Source organism: Amblyomma mixtum, chromosome 3 (assembly GCF_055824585.1).
Source record: "Amblyomma mixtum isolate Tamu chromosome 3, ASM5582458v1, whole genome shotgun sequence".
Lineage (NCBI taxonomy): Eukaryota > Metazoa > Arthropoda > Arachnida > Ixodida > Ixodidae > Amblyomma > Amblyomma mixtum.
In genome coordinates this window covers 384,724,116-384,745,744 of record NC_143014.1, presented here as the reverse complement: position 1 = coordinate 384,745,744, position 21,629 = coordinate 384,724,116, and the positions used below count along the sequence as shown (strand labels likewise).

The 21,629-nt window shown below is 46.1% G+C and overlaps 1 protein-coding gene and 1 pseudogene across 1 annotated transcript; one reads left to right on the top strand and one right to left on the bottom strand.

Moving 5' to 3' along the window:
- Positions 1-2,168: 2,168 nt before the first annotated feature.
- On the bottom strand, positions 2,169-3,704 carry LOC149357077 (uncharacterized; annotated as a pseudogene).
- Positions 3,705-14,880: 11,176 nt separating this feature from the next.
- On the top strand, positions 14,881-20,869 carry LOC149357076 (sterile alpha motif domain-containing protein 3-like). The gene is made up of 7 exons (XM_089577875.1): positions 14,881-14,897; positions 15,321-15,408; positions 16,255-16,416; positions 17,015-17,227; positions 19,410-19,585; positions 20,060-20,144; positions 20,585-20,869. Exons 1-7 carry the CDS (start codon positions 14,881-14,883, stop codon positions 20,867-20,869), a joined length of 1,026 nt encoding a protein of 341 aa, XP_089434001.1.
- The last annotated feature ends 760 nt before the right edge of the window (positions 20,870-21,629 follow it).

The window sequence follows — 21,629 nt, the reverse complement described above, 5'->3', positions numbered from 1 at the left end:
CCAATATGACATCAAGAACATCACATGTCACCCCCTGTGTACCCCAGTGATGTTGCCAAAAAAGCGGAACTCCCTATCAGAGAAGCGGACGGAAGTCTGGCTGATGCATTATCTCCGCTGATACGCATATGAAACGCCTCCATGAGTTCCCGCACAAGTTGGTCCCTATGCCTGAACAGAATTGTTGCTTGGTCAAAGAGCGGTTTACACTGCAGCTTCTTATCACCGGCAGTACAAGTGCGGCAATGTTTTGGGAGGTTGTCAAGGGAATCTCCCCTGAGTAATCTTCGGTGTTCACCTGATCGTTCGTTGACGCATCGCCCTGTTGGCAGATGTACATCGAACCATAGGATAGCGGCAGCTTATACACAACTCCCCTGGCACAGGGAACGAAAGGGGCTGTGTGCTTGATACTGCACTCATTTTTTCTTCCTTGCCTTCTGCCGCCTCCTCCCTTCCGGCTGCTCACCTGCGAACAGATTGAAGCCAACTTTCTAGGTGCGGAAAACACATCAGGAACGTTGTAACGTCCGGCTAGGTTCTTCAGCCCATGCGCCAACCTGTGCACGTACGGTATAACGGCGACCCTTCGCCAGTCTGTTTGCCGGAGTTTGGGCCTCGAACCTGCGTTGATCCACCTTTACAACCTCCCGCAGGCTTCCACGATTCTTTGCGGAGGGTACCCACACACTAAACAATTTCTCACCCTTAAGGGTGCAAAAAAGGGTGCGCCATAAATTTACACCCTATTTCACACTCTTTGAGCACCCTATTGAGCTGCAGCACCCTACGAGCAGGAAGCAAAAGGTGCATTTACCAGAAGGGTGTAAACGAGGGAGCAAGAAGGGTGCTACAACTAATGGGTGCTGAAGTGCTGAAAAGGGTGTACATGGAACTAAGTATATTTATTAATGTACACATAGATATAACCAAGATATAACCAAATATCTAAACGAATAACAAGGCGAGAAATACAGCCAATATCCTTTGTACAGAATACATATTTATTTGCCTTGCAAAATACTACTTTGCTTTGTCATTCCTTATTGTTGAAAATGCATAGCGATTATGTGTACATATTACTCATGTAATTTATAGTAGCAGCAAATACAAGCGATAAATGTTTGCACAGTGGACAGTACAACTTCTGCTTCCGATTTCATAGGTTCCCAAAGTCTAACAAAGCTGACATCTGTCATTATTGCGCGCAATGTAATTAGCGAAGTTTTGTGAATGACTCACAAAAACAGTTGTCACCTGAAAACTAGTAGGATGCAAGCAATTACAAGTGTGCATAACAAATGCAGTTAGACAATACAGTTCAATGTTGTAGTTTTGCTTAAGCAAGTCCTGTTGCATTAAGACTCAAAACAATGAATGGCGAGTGTTTACAACACTCCGGCCCTTGTGTTCCCGCATGTACAACGGCTCTATGGCAAACTCTGAAAATGAAGTCAGAACACTGTACTCTTCAACAGGACTGACAACATATACATGGAAATGCTCATCAAAACAGACAGTCTCGAGCAGTTTAGCCATAACCAATAACACCTTGTTGACATAAAATAGTTGACACACAAGTAAAAATTCTGGGAGACTATCTTCTGGAACACTTCTGACAAGGCAGCATCCTGCACTGTATGTCCTGCCATCAACAATCACAGATTTGACAACCAATGTGTTCGTGGATTCAAGGTTATTCTCAGTTATTAACTCTTTAACACAGCCAGGAAGATGCTCATACAGCACACTCTTCACGCCTATATTACGGGGAATATTGTCATCACCTGCAGCAAATAAAAAACTCTGCAAGAACTGATGCCTCATTGCAAGACTGTGAGAGAGATTCTTCCAGTTCCGTATCTTTCTAGCAATATCTTTAAAATACTGGTGCTTGGCCTCGAACCGCATAGCCCATAGCAGGCTTAATGGTCCAAATTTCTCTATATATGAAGGGTAGTGTATAAGGTAGTGCATTTTACACGGAAGTGATGCTGATGGAAACAATTCCTTAAAGTCAAGACAAAAAAAATGAATCTTCCTTTGCAAGTAGGCAATATGTGAAGCAGGAATTTTGTGGCTCATGACGACATCAACAATTTCTCGGAGAAGTAGGTAAAGCTGCCAAACTGCACTCTCTGAAGGAACGCTATCCCCAACAAAAAAGGTTAGGTAGCGAAAGAGGCAAAATACTTGTGTTGCCGACCCGTTAAAACTGCTTTTCCTTGAAGATATGGCTTAGCAATGGCCTCTGGTTTGTTGCGGATGTCATGTGGATCATAAACCCATTCTGAAATGCTTTTGTTCAAATCAGTGAGTGAAAAGAACCGTTTTTCAATTAATGAAGATATTATATGCCGCAGAGCAAATGGTAGGACCCCTTCATGAAGGTCATGCATTATATCTGGTGGAAGGTGTTGTGTCGGATCAAAGCCAGGGCACGAAAGAGCCCATGGCGCCTTGACCCCATACAATGGCAGAGTCGGCAGCCCTGCGCTCAGCATACTCATGTGGTGCTTGTGCCCTTGAGGTGAGCGAAGCACAAAATCACCTTCCAAATGTTAATAGTCAGTTTCGGTCCGCAGAGCCATGCAGTACCTACAAATTCTTCCTTGGCTGAATGTACATTTGAAGCCTCCAATTCTATGGCTAGATAAATTGTCACCAGTGAAAATGAAGACAGATCCCTTTACAAGGTTTCCATTCACAGTTATGCCGTGATTTGCTAGTGTCCTGATATCTGTGATGAATGGCTCAAGAATTTTAGAAAATCCATAAGTGGCTATGTGTTTATCTTTGACAAGTAGTATGAGGTGAATACCTGACAGTGCTGACCGCAACTTTGCATGAAAATTTAGCACTGAGAAGTAGACAGCTGTCATTTTATGCTTTCCCCTCTTGCTGCCCAGTGGGTTGCAGACTTCGAACTCATCACTGTACAATTGCAAGCAAAGTTTACTTGTATTGCCTGCAAAATACTCATGGTTTTGAAAAGCACTTCCATCAAATACTGAATGCATAAAACCATCTGTACAGGAGTCAATGCTGAACTCATTTGGAAGTTCTGAACGTTCAAGAATGCACTTGAGCACTTCACAGAGAGGAACATATTCCATGGTGTCACTTCCATGCAACACTACCGTACGGGATTCAACAAGTGGAAAATGCGCCTTCCAATAGGTTGTTCGGGCAGATTTTGTACGCAGCTGGTCAAGTTGCTGCTCGCAAATTTCTTTTACGCTGATGGCTGGCCCGTCTTGAGGTTGTGTATGCTGGTGGTCTACAATTGTTTCCACGAAATCAATAATATCGTTGGCTAACTCATGCACAGTGGATTCAGGTAGCCGCCTTCCTTCTTCCACTTGAAAAGTAGCTTTGCGAGTTGATAACCAAAGTCACTTGAACTGGAGTCATGCTGTTCAGCCTCCCCGTCTAAGGGTTCTTCATGATCTGGAGGCACGTCACGTGCTGCATTTGTACCACTTCGTGCCATCGCCGCATATTCCTCCCAAGCAAGAAGCATGTTTTCGGTATACATGCTTCTTGTAGGATAAGAAGTGGCGAAACGTTTGCATGCAGCCACTCAAGCCACACACCCAATTTGTCTCATGGCCATGGGCAGTGCACAGGTGCCTAAAGAGTGTCTTTAAGGAGAATTGGTGACAGGCACATCGTGGACAACGAAAGAAGCGGATTCCTGGCATCTGAAAAGACAAATGATTGGTTTAAAAAAACTTTTTCATGGCTTTTACTGCCCATCAAAAAGAGTTGTCAATGTAAACACCGGTCCGTTTTGTGGAATGGATTAGAAATCTCCATGAAAGCAAATCATTTGCATGGATGAATTTATGGTGTTGCAATACAAAAAGAATTCTGTTATCAGCTGAAATTGTTTTTGGAACCATGAGCAAGCCGCTGTGTGCGAGTGCTAATCACATCTTCATTTTTGTAAATGCCTCATAGAGCAAAAAAAGACAAGCAAACATTTCCCGCGACATTCGCTGAATAAGGAGGCCATGTGCTGAGCTCCTACCAACAGCACGTGATTATCTTTTCTTCTACCTTCCAAGCAATTATTTTTGAGGTGCAAAATTATTACACCACATATTTCCATTCACCAACACAAAAATTAAGAAAAACATCTGGCTATGTTTTCCTTAGTTGCAATAATAGCCAACTTCCTTTATATGCATGTAGTAATAGTCTGCTGACAAAATTCACAGCTGTCATACAAATAACCAAATTGTGCACAACATGACTGAAGTAACACTCAACCTCACATGAGCATTGTATGCTAGCACATGAACATAAAAATAAAATTAAGAGAACATGCATAATTTACATTTCTGTTTGCTTTTTTCCATGCTGCAATATAGCAAAATGCTTTACTTACTACCCTATTTACTTGCATACAGGCAGACCTGACTTTTTCTTTTTTTCTTAACTCACACTGTTGAAACTCTCTTGTTCAGCCAAACTGGCTACAAACATGGAAACGGAAAGGTGGGACCCTCAGTGAAGCTCCTCCATGAATTTTCAGGCTGCTATCAATCAGGTTGGTTGGTTGTTTTTTGAGGAAAGGTAGCAGTATCTGTCTTGCATATCTCGGTGGACACCTGAACCGCACTGTAAGGGAAGGGAAGAAGGAGGGACTGAAAAAGGAAAGGTGTCGTAGTGGAGGTCTAAATAATTTCGACCACCTGGGGATCTTTAACGTGCACTGACATCGCACAGCACACGGGCGCCTTTTGCGTTTCGCCTCCATCGAGACGCTGCCCCCGCGGTCGGGTTCGAACCCGCGTACTCCAGCTCAGTAGCCAAGCGCCCTAACCACTGAGCCACCGCGGCATGCAGGTTGAAAGTCCCCGGTTCGGGCGACTGCCGCTTATCCCACAAAGCAGGCGGCACTTCCCTACTCTCGGCCTAACGGCAGCGGGCAAGAAGGCGCTCGCTGAAGCGCGCTTTCGGGGCGTCGTTGGCGTCGTCGCGGGAAACGCGGAGTCGGGAGGGGGAAGGGGAGATGGGGGGGGGGGGGTGGAACCACAGGCCATGGAAAGCAATAAACACCCACCTATAGCATGCCTCGCACGGTTGTGCTATTTATGACGATGATGAATGTGACCAAATTGACCAATATGCAAGTAAACACGGTAACTCTGCGGTCGTACGAAATGGCTTCAACGCAAATAGGAGCAAAAGTTGACTTTCACGATGCTTACCTTAGTTGTATCCCTTCTAACGCGGTACTGCTCGGATCGTCTTAGCTTTGCAAGTCCGCCTGCGCAGTTTGAGCCTTAATACACCGACGACACTGCCCAAGAGCAACGCACCAACCCATGATCGGCCTTTCGAGAACAAAAAGAACGCAAGCATGTAGGAAGGAAAACCCGGGAGAGGCCCTCGCCCTGGCCACGCTCGCTTTCGCAAGGCCTATTGGGAGTCTTAGTCCTCTCAGTAAAGACTCAAACTAGTTCCATAGTTCTCTATCAATTTTAAAACTTTTAAGTTGTTGCGACACCTATGGACAAATTTGTAAAACACTTAACGCAATTTGCCGCAAAAACTGCGCAGTTGTGTTTTTTTGTTTTAGCTATAGATGGCAAAAACATCGGTGTAGTCCTAATATTTTCAAGTTTATTTAATTTGCTAATATTCTTTGCATGCTGTGTGTGAGAAGTTTCGCGACTACCTCTTGTTTTGCTACGGTCACATGGTGTTGTTTCTTCTTGGTGCCGTCGCCGCTGCAACCGGTTGCTGCATCTGTGAGAGCCTGCTGTTTGGAAGTGCGTGCAACCGCGTGTGTACGATTCTGCCCTGCGATGCCGCGTTGCCTAGTTAACGTACCTCACCTTGGTGCGGCAAGAACGTACACGCTTCAGGGCGACACCCTCAGCGCGCTTAAAGACGCAGTGTGCGCGTGCCCGGTTATTGGCGGCAAATTGGACCTGGCGTCATGCTCGTTCCAGGCAAGTGCACGTGTGTTCCTTTGCTTGTTTTCAGCTGCACTCTATATTGTCACGTTGTAGTGACGGCAGTTCAGCGGTCAGGAAGACACCAGAAAGACTTGCAAACGAAGCTCTTTATTTGGGCTGACTTACGCCCGCAAAACAACTGAATCACTCGGTAGCGGCGTAGAAAGAGAAGTTTATTTTATCTGTCATAGCATAGAAAATACAACAAAACAGATGAACTTAATTCTCTGATCATTCAAGCACATGCGCAGTGACGCAGCACTGAGCATGTCAGTAATGCAGTAAAAATGCATGTCAGTAATGCAGCGGCGTAAGTAACAAGCGTGCTCGTCCATCGTCGAACTGCGAATGCCCGCCGCTCGCGGCATCGCTCAATTTAAAGCCCGCAAAGAAACTTCCAGATAGCAGGACAAGATCATCTACAGTAATCTGGAAAAACCTAGATGCAGCCTTTCATGGCTGCGATCAATCGAGATTAGACTGGTCGCTTCTCGCGTCACGAACAGAAATGATAACAGCCCTTTCCTGCAGCCTTGAGCGTGAACGAACAAACACTAGAATGATATGTGGCATTACCCCCCTTCCAAAGAAGCATCGTCTCGATGCTTTAAAATGAAAATAAACGCGGAAAAATGAAACTTCGAGTCCTTTAGCGTTCATAATATGGCTTCAGGCGTACGACATGTACGACTTCCGGGCGTGGGCGGCGTCACTGAGATGCTGTCGTGGCGTCGGGGATGACTTCATAGTCGAGGTCACCGATGCGACGGAGAACCCTGTACGGGCCAAAGTAGCGTCGCAGCAACTTTTCGCTCAATCCACGGCGGCGAACTGGCCTCCATATCCAAACCCGATCACCTGGCTTGTAATGCGTGTCTTGTCGGCGCAGATTGTAGCGTCGGGGGTCGGTGTGCTGCTGGTCTTGAATGCGAAGCCGCGCAAGTCTTCGGGCTTCCTCGGCGCGATGAAGGTAGGCGGCGACGTCGAGGTTGTCTTCGTCGGAAACGTGCGGGAGCATTGCGTCGAGTGTTGTCGTGGGCTTCCTGCCGTATACCAGCTGCAATGGGGTAAGCCTGGTTGTCTCCTGGACTGCAGTATTATAAGCGAAGATCACGTAGGGCAGAATGGAGTCCCACGTCTTGTGTTCGGCGTCGATGAACATGGAGAGCATGTCTGCGATGGTCTTGTTCAGACGCTCTGTGAGTCCGTTGGTTTGTGGATGATAGGCAGTGGTCGTCCGATGGCTTGTCTGGCTGTAGTTTAAAATGGCTTGCGTCAGCTCCGCTGTAAACGCCGTTCCTCTGTCTGTGATGAGCACTTCCGGGGCGCCGTGTCGCAGGAGAATTTGTTCGACAAAAAATTTTGCGACTTCTGTTGCGGTACCACTAGGCAACGCTTTTGCTTCGGCGTAGCGGGTCATGTAGTCGGTGGCCACGATGATCCACTTGTTTCCTGATGAAGAGGTGGGAAAGGGGCCGAGGAGGTCCATCCCTATTTGCTGAAAGGGCTTAGTTGGCGGTGGTATGGGGTTCAGGAGTCCGGCTGGTCTAGTCGGAGGCGTCTTGCGTCGCTGACACTCACGGCATGTTCTCACGTAATGGGAAACGTCGATAGCTAGCCGTGGCCAATAGTACTTCTCCTGGATGCGGTGCAACGTGCGAGCAATCCCGAGATGTCCTGCAGTCGGCTCATCATGACATGCCTGCATAATTTCTTGCCTGAGATTTTTGGGCACGATAAGAAGATGCACTGTCCTGTTCGGCGCGAAGTTCTTCTTCAGGAGGACATTATTGTGAAGGATGAAGGACGACAGTTGCCGCTTGAACCCTCGGGGAGGCGATGCAGTCTTGCCTTTCAGATAATCAACTAGGCTTTGCAAGTCAGGATCCGAGTGCTGCTGCTGCGCGAAACTGCTGGCGCTTACCGGTCCTATAAGAAAGCGTCGTCGTCTTCTTCTTCGCTTGCTGCGTCGACGGGGGCTCGCGACAAGCAGTCTGCGTCGGATTGCTTGCGGCCAGATTTGTAGACTACAGTTATGTCGAATTCTTGAAGACGCAGGCTCCAAAGGGCAAGGCGGCCGGAGGGATCTTTCAAATTGGCTAGCTAGCACAGAGCATGGTGATCGCTCACAACCTTGAATGGTCGTCCGTACAGGTAGGGGCGAAATTTCGACGTGGCCCAAATAATGGCGAGACATTCTTTCTCGGTCGTCGAATAGTTGGCTTCGGCTTTCGACAGTGAACGGCTAGCGTACGCAATAACTTTTTCCTCTCCACCATTTTTCTGAACGAGCACCGCTCCTAAGCCCACACTGCTTGCATCGGTATGGATTTCGGTTTCGGCGTTTTCATCAAAGTGCCCGAGCACAGGAGGGGACTGTAATCGGCGCTTTAGCTCTTTGAAAGCCTCCTCTTGCGGCGTTTCCCATTTAAAAGGCACGTCCGCCTTGGTAAGTTGGGTCAAAGGCTCAGCGATGCGCGAAAAGTTCTTGAAGAATCGCCGGTAATAAGCGCACAATCCAAGAAATCTGCGTATAGCTTTCTTGTCATTAGGCTGTGGAAACTGTGCGATCGCAGCCGTCTTCTGAGGGTCTGGGCGAACTCCATCCTTGCTTACGACGTGACCAAGGAACAGCAGCTCCTCGTAGGCGAAGTGGCACTTCTCTGGTTCCAGTGTTAGTCCTGAAGACTTGAATGTTTCCAGCACTACCTGAAGCCTTCTGAGATGGTCTTCAAAGCTTGAGGAGAAGACAACAACGTCATCTAAGTAGACTAGACAAATTTGCCACTTCAAGCCTGCGAGCACCGTATCCATTACTCGCTGGAACGTCGCTGGGGCAGAGCAGAGGCCGAATGGCATCACCTTGAACTCGAAGAGTCCGTCTGGTGTGTTGAATGCAGTCTTCTCGCGATCTCTTTCGTCGAATTCAATTTGCCAGTTGCCGCTCTTCAGGTCCATCGATGAAAAGTACTTAGCGTTGCACAGCCGGTCCAATGTATCGTCGATGCGGGGGAGGGGGTAGACATCCTTCTTCGTAATGCTGTTCAGGCGGCGGTAATCGACGCAAAAGCGAAGGGTGCCGTCTTTCTTTTTCACTAGGATGAATGGCTCGATGGCTGGATGACGTCGTCACGAAGCATTTCCTCAACTTGCTTGCGGATAGCTTGGCGTTCTAGCGGCGATACGCGGTAGGGGCTCTATCGCAGTGGTCGGGCGTGTTCGTCAGTGACAATGCGGTGTTTGGCAAGTCCGGTTCGTCGCACATTCGATGCTGATGAGAAGCAGTCGCTGTACCTTTGAAGAAGACTGCTTATTTTGTCTTGTCTGCTCCGTTGTAATGCTCGGTTGATATCAAACGTTGGTTGATGGCCTTGGTCAGATGGTTCTACGGGTTGGTCGGGGAGGGCAAATACATCTCTGATGTCTGCCAGCTCGTCGAGGAAACGATCGTTGTACCTTTGTTTAGATGCCGGTATTCTTCGGTGAAGTTGGTTAGCAACACCTGGGTTTGGCCATATCGAATTTCGGCGACTCCCCTTGAGACGCCCAATCCTCGATCCAGGAGTAACTGAGTGTTCCCCTCGATGACGCCTTCGGTATTTTCGATGTCTCTAGTACCTATGGAGGCGAGGACACTTGATCGGGGCGGCACGCTCAATGCTTCGTCGAGGACGTTTAAGGCAACGTGATGAGTCGCGCTCGTCACAACAGGTATGGCTTTGTCCGTGTTTTCCACACTGCGTGTATGTTTTTTTTTCTTTGCCGCAATCGTATGTCACCTTTTCTACAGTCTTTAGTTAAACATTATGTGAAAGTGCCATTTCGCCCTGTTGTTTCTGTTAAAAATATATTTCATTGCATAGTCAACTCTTACGCCGAAGTTACCAAGTTTTTGTACGGGGCGCAGCCCCTCGTCCAGTGTTTAATAGGCTTTTTGGCTGTGCCCCTAGCATCCCTGTGATGTTGAAATAAAGACGACTGGACTTGACTTGACTTGAAAGCTTGATCGACTTAGATCGAAGGTCGATGATCGCTCGATGTTCATTCAGGAAGTCCATTCCCAAAATCACGTCTCGCGAGCACTGCTGTAGGATCAGAAAGGTTGTTGCATAGGTTCTCCGTTTACAGTAATTCTAGCGGTGCAGCGTCCTGACGGCGTAATCAGGTTGCCACCTGCAGTGTAGATCAGCGGGCCATCCCAATTTGTTGTTATCTTGCTGAGTCGGACAGCGAGTGGCCCACTCATGACGGAGTAGTCAGCTCCGGTGTCCACCAAGGCAGTAACCGTGTGACCGTCGACCGTAACTTCAAGGTCACTTGTTCGCGTTCTCGTATTATACGTTGTCTTCGGTGTCCGATCTCGGCTTCGTCGAGTAGTCAGGCTGCGGTGGGCGTACTCCGACGTTACTTCACTGGGCAGCGGAAAACGTTTCAAGTCTGGTCGCGGCGTCGCGTCGTTGTTGTCGTCGTTGTTGTCGTCGATGTTGTCGTCGGTGTTATCGTCGGTGTTATCGTCGGTGTTGTCGTCGGTGTTGTCGTCGGTGCTGTCGTCGGTGTTGTCGTCGGTGTTGTCGTCGTAGTCGTAGTCGTAGTTGAGGCATGGACTTGGGTTTTCGTCGATGGAGGATCTTTGTACTTGCGCTCGGAAGCAACCTAACCTCCAGAGGCTGCTTTATTCAGTTTACCATCGGGAGCGGGGGAAGCGTCCACGCGCTGCGTAGCCTCGGCTAGGAGATACAAAGCGCGGTGACGATGGCGACGGGGAACGTGATAGGCGGCTGCGCGGTGAGCATTCTTCCCGACGCAAAAACACCTCGATTTCGGCTGGTCGCTGGCCGGGTCGGGGTCGTGGGGCGTCGTAAGAAAACCCTTGGATGCCCATTCTCCTGTATGGGCAGTACCGGAGAATGTGACCGGCTTCGCCGCAGTGGAAGCATAGTGGGCGGCGCTTGTCAGTAGTTCTCAACTCGTCGCATTTTCTCGGCTGGGCACGTCGCTCGTAGGACGGGCGGGTTGGGGCGAGAGGGCGGCGGTCCAACGCAGCTGGCTGAGGGCGATAGGGGCTTGGGTCCTGCCGTCGAGGGGCAGGACGACGCACAGCTGCGGCGTAAGTCATGGCTGGGGGCTGCAGAGGCTGCGTGGGTGTCGGCGCCACACCCAAGGCGTGGTTCCGTACGAGGCCTGCAAAGAGTTGTTCCTTAACTCTTCGCATAAGCAACTTCACCTTCTCTTCTTCCTTCATGTTTACGTCGGCCCGCCGGAAGAGACGCTTCATCTCCTCAGTGTAGACTACAACGGTCTCGTTTGGGTGTTGTATGCGAGACTGAAGGAGCTGCTGGGCTCTCTCCTTTCGCACGACGTTTGTGAATGTCTTGAGAAGCTTCTCCTTGAAGGTTTCGCAGTTCGTCAGGCTAGCTTCCTCATTCTCAAACCAGACTCTTGCTGGCTCTTCCAAGATGAAGAAGACGTACCTAAGTTTAGTGGCATCGTACCAGTTGCTGAAGATAGCCACACGGTCGAACTCTTCCAGCCATTCTTCGGGGTCGGTACCAGGTTCGTGGCACCCTGGGCTGGTGAAAAATGATTGGAGTCGTCGTCTGGGGCAAGCACATGGTGGACGTTGCTACTGGCTTTCACTTCCGGGTAGCGTCCGGCAAAGTGTCGAACTCAGGTGCGTCACCTAGCAGACGTCGGCTTGCGCGGTGAACTGGACTCAGGTCCTGCAGTGAATGACTCAGAGGGCTGGCGTCACGACTTGTAGGGGGTGTCCGGAACATGGAAGGTTACCCAGCACCTCCGCCAGATGTCACGTTGTAGTGACGGCAGTTCAGCGGTCAGGAAGACACCAGAAAGACTTGCAAACGAAGCTCTTTATTTGGGCTGACTTGCGCCCGCAAAACAACTGAATCACTCGGTAGCGGCGTAAGTAACAAGCGTGCTCGTCCATCGTCGAACTGCGAATGCCCGCCGCTCGCGGCATCGCTCAATTTAAAGCACGCAAAGAAACTTCCAGATAGCAGGACGAGATCATCTACAGTAATCTGGAAAAACCTAGATGCAGCCTTTCATAGCTGCGATCAATCGAGATTAGACTGGTCGCTTCTCGCGTCACGAACAGAAATGATAACAGCCTTTTCCTGCAGCCTTGAGCGTGAACTAACAAACACTACAATGATATGTGGCAATATGGTGGCGGTGTATGGAGTTTAACGTCCCAGAGCGACCGAGTTTTTGAGGGACTCCATAGTGGAGGTCCGCGGACAGTTTCGACCACCTGTGGCTCATTTAACGCGCACTGACATCGCACAATACACGAGTCACTAGCATATCGCCTCCATCGAAATGCGACCGCCGCGGCAGAGATCGAGCTCGCGTCTTGTGGGTCAACAGCCGACTCAACAGCCATCGCGGTGGCAGCTGATAAGAGGCTTTTCGCCAGATGTTCGAATCCGGATGGTGTTTAAATCGCTAAGAGAGGCATGACATGGCATGTGAGGACGAGAGCAATTTTGCAGTGGAATATACTCGTATGTTTCGCGCCTGGTTCGCGTCGTGTTCCGCTTGGCAACTGCTGGCCGAGCTTTAGCTTTTACATTTGTTTGTGTAAGAGCACATGGCGCATTTTGCACTCTTCCTTCGTGTTCTTTTGCGCAACTTATGTGTAAGGATTACATGCAGCAGTTATTATTTTTACTACTATGGCCTTACGAGAAGTGGCACTGCTGAGCTGTGCTATTATTTCTGGCGATGGTTGATGTTACTGTAAGTAACAGTAACAGTCGCGTTTCGGGCTTTGCGGCCGAAACCTATGTGCATGAACCTCAGGGCGACGGCGGCGAGCTACGAGGCGTTGCCGTCGAAGCGTTTTTTCAATGACTTTCTTCTCGTAGCTTGTTTTCCCAGTTTTCCAAAATTGTCCTTTTCGCCCGGAGATGGTACTTATATGTAGTTTGACTAATCAGGCAGTCACTCTCGGACTGTACACGTTAGCCCTTTGCCATATTGCTGCTCCTCCTTGTTCTGGCTTCGTCTTAGCAGTCGCGCCGTGCAGCCTAGCTGTCATCGCCGCTGCCTTGCACAGTCCGCAATAGGCATAATATTCTGTTTGCCGCGGCTGTGAAGCATAGCCGAGAAAAAAAAAGAAAATAGATCTATGCTTGTCAGTAACAAGAGGCTAAAACACTTCTTGGGGGGCTACATGCTAGTACACACAAGAGTGAAATGCATTTCATGCCAGTACAAGCACTTCATCCACTGTGCTGATTTTTTTAGTGGTCGGTGGAGGATCGCTCACCATGCAAATGCATATTAGTGATTTTGCTCATATCAGAATAAATTTAGGGCACATTACTGGTATGTTTTCTAATCTGAATGCATAGCTCAGCGGTTGCACATTTACTTTGTTTTGCTGCACTAGGCAACGGAGGCAGTGACGGCAGTCCTCGCCGCACCAACTTGTCTTGCATGGAGTTTCCTGAGACTCGTGCACAGTATAAAAATCAGTTGTTATTTGCCATTTCCAGATTTTGGACAAGGCGTTTGACGAATACGTCAACCTTTCTGCTGAGGACAGTATCCCAGATTTGTCCAAAATTCAGCTACGTGCACATGTCAGTGAGCAGCAGTGTGCACCGACATCTTCAGAGGTAACTTGATTTAGTAGCTGTGTAGTCAATGAAATCACAACTCAATTTCGAATTGATGAATGAGCTATTGGATTTTTCTTGCAGCCCACTGTGTCTGACAGGACTCTGGCCAGTGGCGGAGATGACCACGAAAATGGCCTTCATATGTCCTTCAATCTGTAAGTGCATTGAATTGAGTGGTACAGTACAATCTCAATAATGAGCCTCACAGGATCGCAAAATATTTGTTTTGCCTTTTAACCACGTTGTAAAGAAAAATTTATTAACTGTATAAAGGCAGAGAAGTCGGCCTGATGGACATAACTATATATTAACCTGCTACTCTGTGCTGGAGAGGGGAGGAGGAAAAGAGAGTTCAGAAACAAATGAACAATACACTGTAGCATGGGAAGTGAAACTACACCTATCCGCTATGGCTAACGCCATTGTCTGCTGCCCACTTTATCGGTGCTTGCAGTGTGCACTCTTCAACTAGCAGTCATGGCGGTGCTGATGTCAGGATAATGCTTATTGCTCACTGGCGCATTCACCGCTCCCATGTTTATATTGCCACAGTTTCAAGTAAGACTTCTCTACACCTCAGATTTTAAAATTCATACACACTACACTTGTGGTATGAACTTTTACGATTTCGAATCATATCGAAATTTGTTACAGATGTGATTGTATTACCAAGATTCTGCTTGGATGTAATTCTGCTTTCCTCATCATAACACTGGCTTTGAACATTAAGATTTTTAGAGTCCAAGCGTCATAAATATTCTGAAGCACAACGCGCTTAACATAGGCATCCAGTATGGCCTTTTGTTGCATTTAGAATAGTGGCTAACCTTAGAATCCTATAAAACAAATCCATGAGAATGTTCATTACTGATCTTATGCATTTCAATGCCTCCTAATGTATATACTAAACTAGTTCTGGAACCTTGACAGTGAATTTAGTGCTGGGATTCGCTGGCACAGACACTATGTTACTCAATCTTACACAGAAGGCGCACAATTAGGGTGCAGTAGTACAGCCAATGTGAATATTTTTTCTCTGCAAGCCCGTTGGTGATGAAAGGCACAGATACTTTGTTCCTGTAGCAATCTGTTGAGAACTGAGCTCTAAACTGCAGCTTTCTTGTAGGCCTTCTCACTCGGATGACGATGGCCACAACTTCAAGTTTGCATCTCTTGGAGGCCTCCATGAGAGCATCACCAATGGCAGCCCACTTTCTTCGGCAGCTTTCAAAAAAATTGTCAGTTTGCTGTTCTCAGAAATGAAGAAAAGCACGCTGTAACTAAATTACCCTCTAGTTTTGGCAACTGTGAGGTTTCCAATCACTGCTGAGTTAAGATCAATGGGAACGAAATGATATATTTTGCAAAATTCTTGCTATCATAAGTAATGTGCACAAATGAAGCCACCAGGTTTCTAAATTTCTTTCTGTTCTTTGGGAGAATGAGTAATACCTCGATAACTACAGGTTCGGTAGTTTAAAAACTGGGGTAATTCATAAAAAATTTTCATGATCTTGTAATTAGTAGCCAAATTTTTCGGGCTAATTTGTGCTAGAGTACGCACTGTCTCGGCAAATTCAGAGATGTGGACTGTGAAAACACGCTTATGCAAATATTTTATGTCGTCAATGCATTAGAGGTAAAGCCATAAACTATCTTTGTGGGCTACAGTAACGTTAATTTTGTCAATATTTTTCAGGTTCCCAACTCGTAATTTTTACACAGCAGTCACTTCACAGTTGCTTCAGAAATATCCACAACTGAGAGATGTCGTTGGGAGTGGAGCTGTAAGTATATTGTGATTTTACTGGTGGCAGCCTCTTGTGAGCATTCTAGATAGTGTGATTCTGGGAATATTCCTTATGATAGCTTAAAATATACAGTAGCAGCATTATTATTTAGTTGGAATTTTTCAGTGGACAGAAATTGCAACATGTTTGCGGCTTGTCGTATTCATATTCCATCACAGTGAAGAGCCCCTCCCATTCTGCAGTGTTGGCAGCCAAACTGCGTTGAAGCACATTTGACCTGCCTTCCTTTTTTCTCTTGTCATTATCACGTGTGCTGTTCTTGTAACTACAGCTGCACTTGCTTCTGATGAATGCCAGTTTCGGCTAGCTGGTTCACTAAACAAAGGTAAAGCAGCACAAAAGCACAGACAACAGAAGCGAGATAAACATGCAGTGACTACTAATAACCGAAGTTGGTTTTATTTGCATGCACAATAAATACCGATCAGAAAGAGCTAAGATTATAGACACCACAAGGTCTGAGGGTGGGAGACAATTTCTGAGACGAAGGAGCTTAAGAGTTCAGATAAAGCAGTTCCTTCTTCAAGAGTGATCGAAGGCGTGCTGACGGAGGTCTCTCCTCTTGTGTGGATGATGAAAGTTCCATAGATTTTTTGGTTGTTTTCTCTTGATATCTTCTTAAGATGCATGCATGTCTGATGAAGCGTCAGTCTGCAGTTTTTATAGCGTTTGCAGTGTATAGAAAGAATGCTTCCTTTGCCACTGCTCAGCAAAGTTGCATGCTCTAATTCGTATTGAATATTTGATTCGGCGTATTCCTTTGTGATAAATGTCTGAATTTGAACGCAGTGGGTAATATTTTATTGCTCATAAAATTTTCAGGACTCCTGGAAGGTAGCCCTGCGCTACAGGTTTAAAAATCAACGAAGGGTTCTCCCTAGTGATGGTCGAATAGGAGAGAACCGGACAAAGTTTGCAGCTCAAAGAAAATTCAGCGAGTCAGCAGCTACAATGGAGCTTGAGCGGCACAAAGTTCAAAAGCTGGTGAGGGGCATTCTGCAGTAAAATACTTTTTCATTTCGATTTTATTAAAAAGGATGATGTGTAGCTAGCTAATAAAGAGCACAATTTTAATTCGCTAATGCTTTCAAATATTTACATTTTTCTGTGATCACATGTGCTCAGAGTGTTAGTGTTTATTTTTGGGCTCTGTAGTGTTGTGATTTGGTGTTAAAATATTTTGGATGCATTGATTTGATATTGAAATATTTTGGAGCAGTTTAATTAGGCCAGGCTAAGAACCATAAATCAAAAACAGCAAAAAGGTAACAAAAATCAAGGCTACCCTTTTAATGGGGCCCTTGGGGCAGTAATAAAGTTGTTTGAAGTTTAGCCACAGTCCTTTGTGGGTTGGCTGCCAGTCAGCAGGTGGGAACAAGGCCAAGTGTTAAGGCAACTATTCGGCTTTTTTCATGACCCATGCAATTCTAGGTGGTCGTCAGTTTGTGAAGATGTATCGCATAAAAGCGCAGTACATGAGACCAGCTTTTAGACAATACTGCTCAAACATTAGTATACGTTTATATGCATTGCATACGTCTATTCATGCCACAGTTGGTTATGTTGCTGTTTTTTCTTTCAGGCTGCTGCAATCGCTAATATTTCTGGGGAGGACGAAACCAGCTTCGGCATGCACACAGAGTGGCTTCTGTCCGAGTGCCGAAAAGCCTCCCCAGATGAAGTGCAAATACAGGAAAGGATGGCGCTGACTTCCCGCCACAGGATTTCTGAGCTTGCAACGAATACAGTGCAAGAAGCCAAGGAGAAATACCCTTACTTAATGAACTTTGAAAGGGTAAGTCAACTCTTGCTACTATATTTGAGAGACAGCATTTACATTATGTTAGGCTGCTTCTTAGGTGAGGCAGCATTTGTTGAAATAGTAATATAGGTTCTGTGACTGGTCAAAAAACAAATTTTTGATGCACACTAAACGTGAGTGCTTGAATAAAACTTGAAAAATTGAAGAAAAATGCCAAATTTCGAAGCTGAATTTTCTGCACAGTAGCATCTCACACTATATGCACTATAAAATTTTGTCCAAATGAGCTGTTTGGGAATCTGCTATCCACATTGTGGCTATGTCTTTGTAGCAAGCGACTGCTGACGTCAGTCATGTGTCGGCTACTCCTGAATCCAACGTTATCTGTGCTGTGAAAAAAAAACTGGTCACAGTTCGGTAATGTGCACACTGAGCTGCTCTACGGGGGGAATGCATACAAAGCGTTGTGTACCTACATGCTCTCGAACCTTAATGCAAGAAAAGGTGCATGAGCGTACATTTTTTTCCCTAGCGATGACGTCATAGAGATGCAATAATTTTGTTACTGCTACACTTCTGCTAGCACTTCTACTACACTTCTACTAGCAGTTCCTGCATTTAGCTGTTGTGTGTTTCATAAGCCAGGGCTCACTGCGTTACCTCCAGTGGGCGACGCACTATGGGTAATTTATGCTGATGTCACACATTCAGGCGACTAAGTAGTAATCACCGGGCAGGTACTAACAACATAGTAAGCAAGAACCACCACGCAGGTGGTAATCAGGTTGTAAGCTTGGACGGTAACAGGTGGGGTGGGGCGTGTAGCCCATGAAGGAAGACACACCCTACACTCCTCAGCGTAGCACCGTTTTAAGATGCAAAACCAAGTGAAACAAAACGAAGTATATCAATAAAAGCAGCTCGAACTACCACGCTGTTTTGACTTCGCCTAGCCGAGGAAATGACTGCCATTTTTTAATGCGAAAGCATTTCTTGGCTCATGACGCGGTGTTCTGTGCGTCAAGTGTGTGAACAGAAAGTGCGCACTCCTAGTAGGAGAGCAACATGGGTCGCATGATCCGTATGGGTGCTTGTGGCAGGCAGAGCTACTTGCCAATGCATTGGAGCTTCGCTTAACTGCTGCACCACTGCACTGGCAGTGGCATGAGCTCTTACCGGCGTCTGTGAACGTTCAGTAGAGAATGACTAATTCTGCATATAGTATGGGGATTGGCCCATGGAGGAGCTCTGAATGGTGTGCGGTTTGGTGGCCACTGCGAACTAAATTCCACAAACGCACCAACAGAAACAGCAGTAGTGCACATTGCTTTTGCATTTCTCCACTAAAGCAGACTTCAGTGCCCCCGGTATACTCTTTTGATTATGAGATTGAATGTTCTCAAGCAAGTCAGGGCTTTGAAGTACGCGGTATTGGAGGGCTCCGAATTAATTTAGGTCATCTGCGATCCCATAGCAGACGGACGTTTTTACATTTCGCTTCCAATGAAATACAATCACAGTGGCCGGGGTCGAACTGCCGACCTTGGAATCGGCGGCCGAACGTTAGTCACTGAAATGTCATGCTGGGTAGACTGATGCTGTGCTTTGCATCAACTGCTTTCTATGCATTGCCACTAACTTTTCCTGAAAAGGATTTGCAGTAGCTTTGCTCTGGTGCCAACAAAATTCTTTACTTATTTCTGATTTGCAAGAAAAGTTTGTTGAATGAAAATGTGCTTTATCGTTTTTTTTTTACAAATGTTGCATTCTTCTGGGGAAGAAAACAAAAAATTGCCTTTTTCCTAGCTTTCAAAATTTCTTGAGATTTGACATCTCTTCTACGAACTCATGTTTTTTGTAGTACAAAAAACGGTCAGCTACTGCTTCCAAAACATTGATGTAGAGAAAAAGCTAGTGCTGAAATGCATTTGGGCAGAAGACTCATTTGCTGTGTCATGAAAGCTGTGCTTGTGCCAAGATTAAACTGTGAGCACCATAACTTTTGGTTTTCTTTCGTGTGTGAATCAAAGTTTTCAGGCACAAGTACACCTCCAGAAATAAGGTTGTGTTAGTATTTTGTGTGGTCAGAGTGCTTGTTTGAACTGCACATTTGTCAGTTCCTTGCCTTATATTCAGTTGATGCCATTATAAAGTAAAATCACTGCTTTGTATGTGTTGGGGTCTTGTTGTAAAGCACTTTTATATTTTTTTTCAGTTTTGCAGCGACTTTCAGAAACTGACAAAGGTCAACCCTTCAGCAACCATAGCAGAAGGGATCAACAAAGTAGTGAAATTAGCACATATGCAGCTGATTGCTTGCGAAGCTACCATCATGGAATCTCTCCGAAGTGCTAGAGAGATGGCACCTGAGAGGCTGCGAACGCGACGTGAGTAGTGTTACAAAGGCTTTATTGGTATATTTAAGACGTACACTCTCTAGCAAATTATTTTTGCATGGTTTCATCTTATAGGCATAGCAGTAGAGTTCATCCATGTTTGAAGGTTTGGTTCTTTCGATGTTTGCAACTCGTGTCTGGTCCTGAATGGAAAGAATTTGATGGCATGTTGCTTGATGTACGGAACAGAAATAAACTGTTGTAATATAGCAGAGTTACATGTGTAATAAGGAACATTTTGCACTGTGTCAAGCACTAGACAATACCTGAAGACCCGTTAGAATAGCCTTCAAGATGCAGCAGACATAAATAATATACTGTTAACCTAGCAGCAATGTTCCGTTACTTGTGGGCACAGGTTACAGAGCAAATCACTTTCTATGCAGCCGTTGTCACATAATTAGGAAACTTTAGGAAGATACTAAAAAAATGCATTGAAGCGTTCCCTATAAATGTTTTGCTTTTGCAGACATCTAACAGTCGCAGTTTTGCGCATACTGTCTGCAAATGTGAAAGAGGCGAACGGGCTCTCAGCTTTGTTTGTGCGAGAGGAGGTAAGTTTCTTGATTTTGTGCTGCTATAATGCATGTGTAGAACTAATGGACTTTACTGAAAGCATTGGATTAAGACGTTGCTGAGCTTTACTGTGATGCAATGAACAGAGGAAGCTTAATATCAATGTAGTTACTTTAGTGTAATGGTGTTATTTTGGTTAGCAAATGTATTATAAATAAATAAAGGTAATGAAGTTGTCATGTAATAATTGTGAGTGCTGCTGGTTAGGGTCCAAAAATTAACGTTGCACATAAACCAAAATTGCATGTGTAAATGTAAGAGAAGCCATTTTGTACTGTTAACATTCTTTGTATTGTACTGAAAAAATGTATAACGTACAGATAACTTTACGAAGGGGGTGACTTAAGCATGGAGAGATGGGATTGAATTAATCTCTTGTGGCCTGTTTCTAACAATGAAATATTTCTTGCCATCACAGGACTTGAGCGTTCCTGCAACGCCGTGCATAGTTTTTACGGGACGGCACATTGAAGAGGCGGAATTTCTTCACATCAAGGTGGATAGAGAAAAACTGTTTACTGTAAAGAACGCAGAGGAGGGGCTGGCGGCTGTTCTGTCGGCCTACTGGCTCTTTAATGTCCAGTACAACCGGAAGTTGTTCAACACCCTTGTGGTGTTAGAGCGCCTTTTTCTTGGCCTCACACTGAGCACACCAAGGGTGGTGGCAACGAAATTTCTCAATAAAGTTGCAAAAAGTGTGTAATTAATAGGGCCCGGAAATTTAGGCATTAAAGATCATCGCAAATAGGCAGGCATCTAGGCTCTAAAAAATATTGAAATAGGCGCTATAAAGCAAAAATAGGCGCTTTTAATAATACTTTTTTATTTATTAGTACAGGATTTGTCAGTCAAGCACGGAGCGTACGCTGTCCTCAATTGAATCACGCGACAATAAAGCACATTCTCAGATTTTCAACTTGAAGCTCCTTCGGTTTTCGCTAAGCATAGCTTTGTTGTTTAAAAAACTACTTTCGACGTCACATGAAGTTAGTGGGGTGAACCTAAAACATAAGAGTTCACAGTGGCTCAGGCGTTCAGGTGATGTGGCCGTATCGTCTCCACCTAGAAGGTCTCTGATTTGCGAAATTGTTTCCAGGTCTCTGTTTTTTTCTACCAGTAGTTGCATCTTCGTAGAATAGTTTGGTTTATGGTTTATGGGGCTTAACGTCCCAAAGCGACTGAGGCTATGAGAGACGCCGTAGTGAAGGGCTCCGGAAATTTCGACCACCTGGGGTTCTTTAACGTGCACTGACATCGCACAGTACACGGGCCTCGAATTTCTCCTCCAAAGAAATTCAACCGCCGCAGCCGGGATCGAACCCGCGTCTTTCGGGTCAGCAGCCGAGCACCATAGCCACTGAGCCACTACGGCGGCTTCTTCGTAGAATAGTAGCGCCTTTTCTTTCCAGTTTTCGAAGTGCTGCCTGTACTTCTTCGACTGCCTTCAATGATTCATCTACTGA